Source organism: Camellia sinensis, chromosome 6, assembly GCF_055761805.1.
Source record: "Camellia sinensis isolate YWXY chromosome 6, ASM5576180v1, whole genome shotgun sequence".
In the NCBI taxonomy this organism is placed as follows: Eukaryota; Viridiplantae; Streptophyta; class Magnoliopsida; order Ericales; family Theaceae; genus Camellia; species Camellia sinensis.
In genome coordinates, this window is record NC_138966.1 from 193,871,471 (window position 1) to 193,883,831 (window position 12,361).

The window sequence follows — 12,361 nt, forward strand, 5'->3', positions numbered from 1 at the left end:
CTATTTGGACATAGAAATAGGTGATGAGAAGAATAGAGTTGCAGAAAATGAAATTGTTATTCTAATTAATATAGATCCAAGTATATATCTAAGTCAGTATATGTAATTAGTGCGAGGAATGTAGAACTAAACAAATGGACTTATTCATCTTTCAACATGAAAATGTGTGATAATTTTTTTATTCTTACTCTTTTCTTCTTTTCATACAAAATTATTCTTACAGGCACGGCAGTTGAGTTGTTCTTATCACTGCTATAGGTTTGCACCAAAGGGGGTTGTCTACTCCTACAGCCAAACAGAGATGGACTAAGTTAACCATGAACATCAATATGTTGAAAAGCTGAAATCTGACCCACAACATGACAACCTTTGCTCTGCCTTCCATATACCTGTTAAAAAAATCATGCAGTACAGGGTTCCTAGATTGACATAAAACATGATTTCAAAAGTATTCCTTCAATTTTTTGTGGCCCCTGATTCCAATCTAACACTACCACTAGTGCCATTATTTCACAAAATTATAACCTATATGACACTGCAAACTCTCGTGATACAGCAAACACATGCCTGACGGTGAATTCGGTGCGTCTATCATTCTTCTTCCGGTTCTCCCTCTTCTTGGAGAAGATTCTCTCTATTGTCATGGGCCCAGAAACCGCGCACATCTACAAGCATGCTGGCAACAGTTCCACCCTATTTGCAAGCCAATAGATCAGCCAGAGTGATCCGTAGAGGGTCAGATGGTTTCACCATGTCCCAATCTCTTACGTCCTCAATACAAAGCTCATAGTTCCCTCCTTCAATCCATTTCTGGTGTACATCTCTGTTTCAAACCCACAGGGAAGAAAATTATGTCAGCTCTGTTCCATTTCTGGTGTACATCTCTGTTTCAAAGCTCATAGTTCTATATATGCGAGTTTTTTTACCAAGTGCATGTGATTTTAAATCATATTTCCCAATCTCAAAGTAGTTTTGAACTTGTTTCCCAAATTTTTTTTTAAAAGTTACAGTAAGGTATTTGAAGTCATGTAACCAAACCACAACTCGAAGAAACAACCTGTATTGATAAATATGTTTAAAAGTGGGGAAATTCGTTTAAAAGTCAGCCGACTTTGGTAAAAAACTTGTATATATGCATTGAGGTTACAAAAACAAATTCAAGGGTAACTAGCTCCCTAGTCTAAAAGCCTTCAACAAGGCTTCCAAACTTAGTAGTTTGGTTCATGTATCTTGTAATTTGGGACTTGCAGAACTAACTCAAGTAACCACAAGCAAGAAATTACAGAGATTTTTTGTAGGAAGATTGCATCAGGTAACATCTCTGCTTGTGGATGCCCCTCTTCTTTTCTTCCAATATTAGGCTTCACTCTGTTTGGTTGCTGAGAAGGAAAAGAGAATTTCAAAATTCCTTCTCAGCAACCAAATTAAGCATGGACCAGCTACATGAATTATTTTTCACTCTATATGCTCAACTAAATTAAATAAATTCAAATCTTTTTTTTTTTTTTTTTTTTTTTTATAATTTCCGCATCCCATGGAAGAATAATTGGAGAAAAATAAGTTATCCCCTATGATTAAAGTCAAAATAATAAAATGTAGAGTGTTCACCTGAAAAGTGTGTGAATATCAACTGTTGTGAGGTATCCTCTTCCATGGAGATCAAGACACTGAAACAAATAAGCTAAACCCTCTGGAGTGTCTTTGTTTTCTAGGGCCAGAACAAAGTCTAGAAAGCTTTCAAAATCCATCTCCCGAGCATTACCTCCTCCAGTTTTGCCATGACGGACATGCTCATCAAATGCTGTTATCAAACCAAAGCAAACAATGAACAAAAGCTTAAGAAAACACAATGCAGCATAAACAATTTAATCAAAAAATAATACAATAATGGTAACAGGTAAGGAACGTTCCAAGTTAAACCACAGCTGGTGAACTGGTGAAGGGCATTTTTGGGTTTGGACAAAATACTGCAGTATAATGAAAAATAAGCTCAGAAAATTCTGTAACTGACACCCTCCATCATTAACAAAAGAAATGAGCTTTGAACAAGCAAATCATTTTCTAAAACAGGCAAATATAAATAACTTCAATAGGCAGCAAAGCGATGGAGTGTGACCAACCACACTCATTATATAAGGGTTGAAAAGGCCATATTTTCAAGCAATTGAAAAGATACAAGATGCACGGCAGAAATTCCTACCCCTCTCAATGAAAATATCTGTCAGAGTCCCATCAGCATATTCTCAAGGTTCCTGCTTGCTCAATGTTCCATTCATATCTTTATTGAGTGCAAGAAACATGTCTGCAGAACTAAACTGATTGCTATAAGCTACAACAATAACGATAACATAGTCACAAGCTATGTAATGCAACCAGAACTACTTTTTTTGAGATTAACAGTACAAGATAAATGCATAACGAAATACAGCCCCTTGTACATCACAAGAATTGAATTAAGATCATTCTACACCTAAACATTCAAGGAGGAATACAGAACTATTTTCCCCTTATAAATCTACAATTATATTTCTTAACACTCTCAAAATGAACTTCAGATGGAGAAATTCAAGGCAGCCACCACAAATGCGTTGGGCAGACGTCAATGAAAACCAGTTTTCAGCTTGTTCAATGTCAGTGACTTCTTCCTCACTTTCCTGACATAGATAATAGGTAAGAATCCAAAGTCAACTTCTATTCAAGCACATAATTAGGTTTAAAACAAGCTCATGTAAATACTTTGGTCCTCTGCTTCTACCAAATCCAATTTCAAACAAAAATAATTGCAATTGATATTATGTAAAACAAGTTTTATATGGATTAATCCTTGAGTTTGATGATGGAAAATTTCCTTCAAATCACCAAGAATTATTTCTACCAATTTTGTTCAGTCTGAAAGAAGCATGCCAACAACAACAATAGCTGTTTGTATTCACTCTTGCAGGTATAGCATTGATGTAGAAATTTAGAACTTTAAATTCGTCATTTCAGCAACCACAAATTTCCAAGTAGAGAAAAGACAAAAAGATCCACAGTAAACAACCAATTAGGCCTAGCCTAGTTGGCCACCATGCCTTCTTTAGGGCTTAGTCCCAAGGAGGTCATGGGTTCAATTCTCCTTAGGGGGTTGGATTAAGGGTGTGCAAGCACTTAGGTGCTTTGTCAAGGGTGGAGAGATTTTCTCCCATAGGTGCTAAACTAACAACTAACATTTGTCAATCAAAAAAATAAAAATAAAAATAAAAATAGAACTAAGAGCCTTAAACTCCTTTTGTTTGAAAAAAAAAAAAAAAATTAATTAGAAATACTTGGATCATTTTTTAATAGTACATCAGTGTGAACTTTTCTCTACTCAAAATAGTGGCAATAAAAATAAAAATACAAATACAAATACAAATACAAATCTAATGTAAAATTATTACACCAGCAATGAAACAACAGAAGGACGCATATTAATAATAGCTGTCACTAAGCCACTTTGTTCTGAGTTGATTCCCAATGGTGTGTGTTTTGCTCTGAAACCTGATTGATTTTAGGATTTGATTGTGTTTATTCGAGGAAGAAAAATTAAAAATGAATAAGAGAGCATGGTCCTTCCTGTAACAAAATATCTCTGATAAATTACAACATTAATAATGCAACTCCACAGTTGTTTTGTCACTGTGGTTTGACCACGTGATTGTGCTATTACAGTCTGAATGCGTAAAACATGAGACAAGTTTCATCTGTGGGTATTTAATTGTGAACTCTGGCTTGTGTTAGTTTCTTTGTGGATCTCTCTCTCTATCTCTCTCTCATGTAATACTACTTTCGTATTTTGCCAGGTTTCACTTACACAGGCCAGAATTGACATGAGTGAGCTCGATGAGGATTCTGATGGTTTTCTACAACCTCATGTATGGTTCTTTACACTTTTCCATCCCTCATTGTCCAAAATTGGATAGTAGCTTCTCTCTCTCTCTCAAATGTAATCTTGTTGCATGCTTTTTAATCTTGTATGTAAAAAGAACAATCTATATTTTGATGCATGCAGGAAATGGAGGCGTATATACGAGGCCTTATTCCTAATTTGGCACAACTTTGGGACATGCCTGCAACCTTTATTCAAACGTACTGCCGCATAGCTGCACACAAATTTTTCTTCTTTTGTGATTCTCACAGACGAGGTTTGTCATGTTCTAAATCTTATTTATCTTATTCAAAAGAAAGAGTTGAATTTCTATAGCATGATTTCAATTGAAATCATTATGTACACTAATTTTAGTGTTTCATTTAATGAAATGAAATTGCTCTGGTGCTTGTCATTTTCTTTAACTGCAATATGTTCCAATGTGGTTTTATTATATTATGTGTAACGTCACCTCTTTCCTCAACCACTGCTAGCACAATCACAAACTTTCTATTTCGCATTTTCATAAAAATATTGAACTGTACTCAAATTTTCATCTTTTATTTAGTATGATGGCACTGTTGGCATGTTGTTTTACAGTAGCTGCAGCATGTGATGTTATTATTATTATTTTTTGCTTAATGCCTCCTTTTCTCAAAAAACCATCACCACCACCACAGACTTTATCCTGCATATTTCTTTGTTCTGCAGCTGCACAGGCTGGTTGCAACCATATCTGGATACCACTTTCAGTTGCACCAATGGGACTAAGGGGATTAAAGGGCGGAGTAGATATTGGTGACAGATTTGTTAAATAATCCAAATATTGAAAAACCGATTTGTCTGAACATCCACTGATAGGGAAATGATGTTGATTGCTGACAAACCCCTTTTAATGGTCGACATAACCTTAGCAACTAAATACCTTCATTCATAGGGATTCTCAGCTTTCTCTTTGACCTTTGGTTTTTTTGAGGATTTTAGTTTATTTTGCAGAAAAGGGATGCATAAAGAAGATTCTGCTTAGTAACTGTCTCCATGAACTAATGGAACTACACCAGGTAATTTGAATGTGATTGTTTCCTTAATTGTCACTGACCCCTGAAATGGGAAGATGTTGCATTAAGGCTGTTGTTATTGTCATCCTTGGTAAATGTGTTAATCTCTAACTTTGAAAGTGTTGCCTGTCCCATTACATCTTGAGACTACAATGGCTGATTAGTTATAGACTTCAAAAGAACAACCATTTCCATATTAATGTCACCAACTACATGTAAAACGATAAAGTCTGTATGCTATGTTCCCTATTGTCTTTATGTTGAAGTTCACATCAGTCGCTGTTTGTTTATCTATTGTTCTTAATCCTTTTTTTGGCGTATGAAGCTTATGTTATTGGTGGTTGTGGTGGTTAAGTTTCTATTTTCCTATATACTTGTGTTACTCATTTTACTGTTGTTACTTATCAAAGAAAAAGTTACTATGCTATGGACCTGATTAAACTTGGTTGTGGTGGTTAAATACCTTTATTCTCAAACTATGCTATGGACCTGATTAAACCTAGTCAAGTTTGTGGACACCCATTTTTTTCCTTATGTGCAATGCAGGTCAAATTCATGACTTATAAGCCTTATATACATGACCCAACTCATGACCTGATTTTTCTTCGAAGAGTCTTTCCTATTGGATTATATGGTTCAGACTTGGTATAATAGTGATTTACTAAATCTCATTGATTTTGACTTTTGTTTCTTTTTTATTCTTATCCATATTCAAGTAGCTGGAATTTTCAGAATTCAGATGAATATATACAGAATAGTTAAAAGAAGATATTTGTAACCTAATTTCTTGTTGGAGTTGGAATTCTAACAGCTAACTATAGTAACTTAGTAAGCATTAATGGATTTTTTTTTGCAAATTTTGGTTTGTTTTATCCTGATAATAACTTACAAAAGTTTAGTGTTTTTATCCCTATTTGACAAGGTAGTATTGTACTCACATTCATTTGTATTTACAATTGGTACTATACCTAATTGGTTCTAGGTGGGCTTACCAGGCCAGTGTTCACTCTTAGACTATCAATCTATTGGGATGTGGTTGTATTTGTTGGTGGGGTGCTTGATCTCTTCCCTTCTTATCATTTGGTGTTTGTATGGAGTTTTGGCGGTGTGGCAACTGGTTCTTTCTGCACATTGTGTGTGGAAATAATGAGTATTCAATTTGATCAATTCTAGACAAAATCCTTGATATAGTGTATATTACTCAAATGTATTCTCATAATTTCACTTGTTTTATACTTCATCTATTACATTATGATGATGGTTGTCTTTCTTGCTTGTATGTGAATGATCTACTCGCATTAATGATATCTGGGATGTTGCATATATCCCTATAGTATTTCTCATATTGCATTAAGCAATAAAATCCAATGTTCTTTCTATAACAGGTGGGGCTTCACATTTAGGAAGAATAGTTTGACAAGTAGACTCTTTTGGTGACTTTGAGGTGGTTATTTTTGTGTTCCTGTAATCATTTTGGATTTCAATACACCGGTGTGTTTCTATGACCTATTTTTCTTCCTAATTGGTTGCAAATATGACAGGATTCTTTGGAAAATGGGGGTGAAAAAATTGAGTCAAAGAAACACAAGAAGAAGAAGAAGAAGAAGAAGAAGAAAAAGAAGGACAAGGGAAAAAACAAAAAACAAAAGAGGTTTGTTGCCATTGACCATTTCATCTTAGTCAAATCAAAATTGTAACCTTTGATTAGTCTTTAATGTTTTTCTATTGCAGCCATCGAAGGACACTGTAGATGCTGTAATGAAACGGCCTAAAATGAAGCTGAAATTGTGATTCAAATAAAATTCGATTCCAATTGTTTGTATGAAGACATATTGAAGGGTTTACAAACTAGGCTTATCAAAGCATCTGCTTTCGCTTTTGATTAGAACAGGCATTATTCCAAGCCCATATGGTAGGGTCGGCCTGAATTTTTTGAGGCCCGAAGCAAACTCAGAAATGGCCTCAACTTTTAAACTTTTTTTAAAGAATATATATTGATAAAATATTAAAAATTTTATCTTTTCACCCATTTTTTCATCTTGCTCTTTTAAACATTTCTCTTTTCACCTATTTTTTCATCTTCCTATCTCTCTGTCTCTGTCTCTGTCTTTGTCTCTCTTCTCTTTCTCTCTCTCTCATCACTCTTCTTTATCTGTCTATCTCTCTTTCTCTATGTGTCTATATCTCTCTTCTCTTTCTCTTTCTCTCTCTCACTCATCACTCTTCTTTGTCTGTCTGTCTCTCTCTTCTCTGTGTGTCTCTCACCCATCTATCTTTTCTCTCTCTGTCTCTTTTCTCTTTATCTCTCTCGCTCTCTCGCTCATCTCTCTCTGTCTCTTTCTCGTTTATCTCTTTGCACTCTTTCTCTCTCTCTCTTTCTCTCTTTTCACCTATTTTATCATCTTCCTCTCTCTCTTCTCTTTCTCTCTTTTACTCATCACTCTTCTCTCTCTGTGTGTCTGTCTATCTCTCTCTGTGTATGTGTGTGTGTGTCTCTCACTCATCTATTTTTTTTCTCATCTTTTTTCTCTCTCTATCTCTTTCGCTCATCTCTCTTCTTTTTATCTCTCTTATCTCTCTCTGTCTCTCTCGCTCATCTCTCTTCTCTCTATCTTTCTCTCATCTCTCTCTATCTCTCTCGCTCATCTCTCTATCTCTCTCTGTGTCTCTCTCGTTCATCTCTTTTCTCTCTATGTCTCTCTTGTTCATCACTCTTCTCTCTATTTCTCTCTCTGTCTCTCTTGTTCATCTCTCTTCTCTCTCTGTCCCTTTTTCTGTCTCTCACTCTCTATCTCTCTTTTTTTTGTCTATCTCTCTCTCTTCTCTTTCTCTCTCTTACTCATCACTCTTCTATGTTTGTCTGTCTTTGTCTCTCTCTCTCTTTCTCTCTTGCTTATCTCTCTTCTCTTTATCTCGCTTATCTCTTTATCTCTCTCTCTGTCTCTTTCGTTCATCTTTCTTCTCTCTCTCTCTTTCTATGTCTTTCTCCCGATCATCTCTTTTCGCTCTCTTTCTCTATCTCTTTTTGTCTATCTCTCGCTCATATCTTGTTTCTCTCTCTTTTTCTGTCTGTCTGTCTCTAACTCTTTCTCTATCTATCTTTCTCTATCTCTTTCTCTCTTTGTCTCTCTCTCTCTCTCTCTCTCTATCTCTCTCGCACTCATCACTCTTCTCTCTCTCTTTCTCTCTTTGTGTCTGTCTGTCTGTCTCTCACTCTTCTCTCTCTCTTTCTCTCTCTGTGTCTGTCTGTCTTTCTCTCTTCCCCATTGTGTTTACTTTGCTCACTCTTTCCCTCACATCTTCTCTATTTACCGAGCTCTCCATTACAAGAAAATACACTTTTAGCGACCACTTTGTCTCTCTCTCGCTCATTACTTTGTCTCTCTCTCTGTATCTCTCTCTATCTGTCTCTCACTCATCTCTCTCTCACTACCCATCTCCTCTACCACCTTCACCACTACTGCAAATGTCATTCTACTACCACCATTATTACCACTGTTGCCACTCCACCTCTACGACTACCATTACTACCACCATCGCTACCACTGCACTACCATTACCACCACCACCACTACTACTACTACTACTACTACTACTACTACTACTACTACTACTACTATTACCTCTCCTCCACCACTGCCACTCTATCTCCTTTACCATCCATCTCCTTTCTCTATCTCTTTTGCTTATCTTTCTTCTCTCTCTCACTCATCTCTCTTCTTTATCTCTTTTATCTCTTTGCAAATATATTTTTTTCAATTATAATGTATATGATCCGTCGTCATAAATAATAAAAAAATAAATATAAATATTTTAGGCCTAGACAAACATGTTTTTTAGTTTATGTTTTTAAATTTTTAAAAATATTTTGTTCAAATCAAACACGTTTGTAATTTATGTTTTTCTAAAAATAAATAAAAACCAATTTATAAAATTTTTGTAAACTTAAACAAAAAATGTAAATGTTACCAAACGTTATCTTAAATTTTTATTTGTGACAGTTATACTAAATGTCGCAAAAAAAAAAAAAAAAAAAAAAACTCAAAATCTGATTGGCGCTCATTTTTCCCCCCTCAACGAGAAATCCCCAAATCTCAAATCCTTAATTTTTGAACCACAAAAATCCCCATCTCTCTCTCTCGTCTCTCTCTCTCGACTGTAAGCAAGGCAGACGACGGCGTCGAGCCATATCATCGATCAATCCTTCCTGTATCTCTCTCTCTCTTCCTCCCTGTATCTCTCTCGACGGTACAACACTTCAACCCCAGAACCAAAAATCCTAACCTCCTACTCATCATCATGAACAGATCAAACCTCCACAGACTGCTCCACACTCGATCCAATCTTCCACATCATATACGGTCCAAACCATGTGCGGTTACACTTCCTCTCTCTCTCCCCTCTGCCTCCGACGCCACCGCTACTGCCACTGTGACTACCGCGCAGCCGCCATCACCTCCGTTACCGCCCTCTCTCTCTCTCTCTCGCTCAGAAACCCATTCGATTTGAAGCTCAGAAACCCTCACTCTCAATCGATTGCTCAGATTTGTAAGTTTTTATTATATATATATATATATATTACACAAACTCATGGGTACAACAGCCAAATCTCGCTCAGATTTGTAACTTACAGAGCAGATCTCGCTCATGGGTGAACAATACACAAAATCTATTTGATATATATATATATATATATACGTGTCTATGTGTTCTCTCTGATATTGAGTTCATTGTTTTGGTTCTATATATATACATGACCTGTATGTGTGACTGCTTCGTTTAGGTTCTTCGGATGATTTTTAGTTGTCAACTTATTTTGGATATTTTTCTTTTACACTGCTATAAAGGTTTATTTTCTCAATTAGGGAAAATGATTTAGGGATATTAGGTTTAGTTGATTAAAAATGTGTATAATATACATATATCATAATAACGGTACACATTTAGCTGTTCTCATCCTTTTGCTTAAAAATAAATTATTTGTAGAATTTAATTTTTGAAACAACCTATATATAATTTCTTCCATTGATCTTATCAAACAGGACATTTTCATTCCTTTACATAATTCCATTTTTGATTCAATGCAAGCCATGTTGGTTGTATGTGTTCTATTTTTATTCATTTACTATCTCTTTTACTTATTTCTGTCTTACTTCCTGTAATTATTTTCATGACATGATGATAAGATTAAGCCTCTATCCTATGTAGCGGTGCACTTGTATCTCTCCTATAAGGTAATTATTGGATTTTGTGCCACTGATGCTTTTGCATGTCTTTGCGTTACATGGACCTTGTTCAATTTGATGGTCTGTATTGAACAAAATACACTTAAAAAGAGTGTTGGGCTTAGTTTGGTTTGGCTTGTGATTTGTTTTCAAGTTAAGTATTTTCCTTTTGGAATTGAATTTTTCAGCAATTCTCAGTTCTATTGTTTTATTTGTAGGTACTGCGAAGAAAGTCCTCTACTCCTTGGGAATGCTGGTATGGGTGCTAGACTATGCACTTATTATCAGAAATCTACCCCAGGCGACCAAACTGGGAACTTGTTGCGTAATGGAAACACAGTTTGCGGAGTGTCCTCATACTTGATCCTGCTGATAAATCTCCTTTCCTTGGAGATATAAAAGCAGGCTGCAGCCAATCATGTCTTGAAACTAACATGTATAGGGCTCCTATATTTCCTCATAAGGTGTCCTCGACGGACTATTTGTTGGTTCGTTCTGCAAAGGGAAAGCTTTCAATAAGACGGATTGACAGGCTTGATGTTGTTGGACAACAGGTAACATTGGTATTTTTTTGGGGCTTAATTTACTGAAACCTAACTTTTTTTTTTTTTTTGAACGGCACCTAACTATTTAAAGAATGCTTTTTGATGATTTTCTTATTACTCATCCAATCATTGCCGATGATGCAATTTTTTGCTTATGTTGATCCTGCCTGTTTGTTTAGATCTTCTTGACCTGGGAATTATAAAGTGTAATTACTTTTGTTTTGTTTTATGTGCACACTAGTTTTTCTCTCCTTGTACTATATTTGCATGTGAATGCAGTATCAGGTGCAGAGGACTTCTTGAAGGTGGTGTTTGGGAAGCAAGTTCCCAATTTTTTCTCATTTTTTTCACTAAAAGACAAAAGTTTTGCAAAACCAAAAAAACCACATCCAAACAAAATATCACATCCAACTCCATAATCATTTCACTTTTTTTCTCACAAACATCACATCCAACCACATAAAAAACCCAACTATCTTTCCAAACATCAAAAATTTTTGATCTCATAAAAACCTACATCTAATAAAATCTACATAAAAACTCACTTCCCAAACACCATCATTATGTCTAGGCATTTGGTGTCCTTTGAATGGAAGGACTGCATTATTATCATTATTATTTTTATTTTTATTTTTTTGAGACGGCACCACATAGCTGTTGCAAACGCGACATGTATTTTTTTGAGACAAAACTTTTTGCGACGGTACTCTTTGCCGTCGCCAATACTCTTTAGCGACGGCGCATCATGCTGTCTCAAATATTTTTTAACAACGGCAGGTCTCCCGTCGCAATAAAAATTCTTTAGTGACGGTATTTTTTGCCGTTGCAAATAACACCTTTAGCGACGGCAACATAGTGCCGTCTCAAAAAATTTAAGATTTTTTCATATTAAAGGTGATGGAAAAATGCTGTCGCAAAAAGGCAACTTTGCCGTCGCAAAAAAAAGGCGACGGTAACGTGCTGTTGGTAAAACCTTTTTGCGACCCCCCACTTGCCGTCGCTAAAAGTCATCCGCCGTCGCAAAAACCCTTTTGAGACGGCATTTTGAGTATTTGTGACGGTGGTTTGCCGTCGCAAAAAGTCAAATTTTTTGTAGTGTGCTTCATGAGGATTACTGTTGCAGAGCAAATATTTTATTGTTTCCTTCTGAATAATACTTTACATGATGAATTTATAACCAAACTGGCCTGTATTCTTTTAATTTAATTGATCAACTGAAATAAGGAAGAACACACGGTTGCCTTTTTTATTGGCTTGCTCATAATTTTGAGATGTGATTTCATGTATGCCCATGTTATATTTTTGTGATGATCACGTGCGGAAAAAATTGTTGTTGTCCTTGGGAATTTATTTCTCTCTAATTAAGCATCCAATTGGAGAGGTGGTGTTGGAACAGATGGGATGATCTAAAGCATTTATTTGTAATGATCACATTTATTTTAAAAAATTAAACTTTTTTGTTGGTATGCTCTACTCAGCAAATCACTCAATACTATTTTTTAATTCTAAATTTTAAAAAAATTGTTAGTCATACTACTTTTTTCACAAAAAAAATGAACTAATTTGGTAGTTTATTTGGCATAATTATACCATGCCCTTTGTAATAAAAAAAATACCGAACAAAAAAAAAATCAACTTTTTTTTTTT

At 35.4% G+C, this 12,361-nt stretch overlaps 2 protein-coding genes and 1 non-coding gene across 3 annotated transcripts; 1 reads left to right on the forward strand and 2 right to left on the reverse strand.

Moving 5' to 3' along the window:
- Positions 1–348: 348 nt before the first annotated feature.
- Positions 349–2,651, reverse strand: LOC114308031 (putative serine/threonine-protein phosphatase 2A regulatory subunit B'' subunit TON2). The gene is made up of 3 exons (XM_082875750.1): positions 2,579–2,651; positions 1,609–1,801; positions 349–823 (listed from the first exon to the last, which is right to left on the reverse strand). Exons 2-3 carry the CDS (start codon positions 1,746–1,748, stop codon positions 694–696), a joined length of 270 nt encoding a protein of 89 aa, XP_082731876.1. The 5' UTR covers positions 1,749–1,801; positions 2,579–2,651; the 3' UTR covers positions 349–693.
- Positions 1,222–1,340, reverse strand: LOC114308086 (small nucleolar RNA snoR104). Its single transcript, XR_003645373.1, has one exon. It is a non-coding gene; the product is annotated as a small nucleolar RNA snoR104 (small nucleolar RNA).
- A 4,465-nt stretch (positions 2,652–7,116) lies between the features above and the next one.
- Positions 7,117–11,018, forward strand: LOC145793944 (uncharacterized). Its single transcript, XM_082876858.1, has 2 exons — positions 7,117–9,492; positions 10,388–11,018. Exon 1 carries the CDS (start codon positions 7,117–7,119, stop codon positions 8,287–8,289), a length of 1,173 nt encoding a protein of 390 aa, XP_082732984.1. The 3' UTR covers positions 8,290–9,492; positions 10,388–11,018.
- The last annotated feature ends 1,343 nt before the right edge of the window (positions 11,019–12,361 follow it).

Coding starts and splice junctions, on each gene's coding strand:
- LOC114308031 (XM_082875750.1), bottom strand. CDS start 1,748: ATGGATTTTGAAAGCTTTCTAGACTTTGTTCTGGCCCTAGAAAACAAA. Junction 824..1,608: donor GATATTCACACACTTTTCAG/GTGAACACTCTA, acceptor GGTTTGAAACAG/AGATGTACACCAGAAATGGA.
- LOC145793944 (XM_082876858.1), top strand. CDS start 7,117: ATGTGTCTATATCTCTCTTCTCTTTCTCTTTCTCTCTCTCACTCATCA.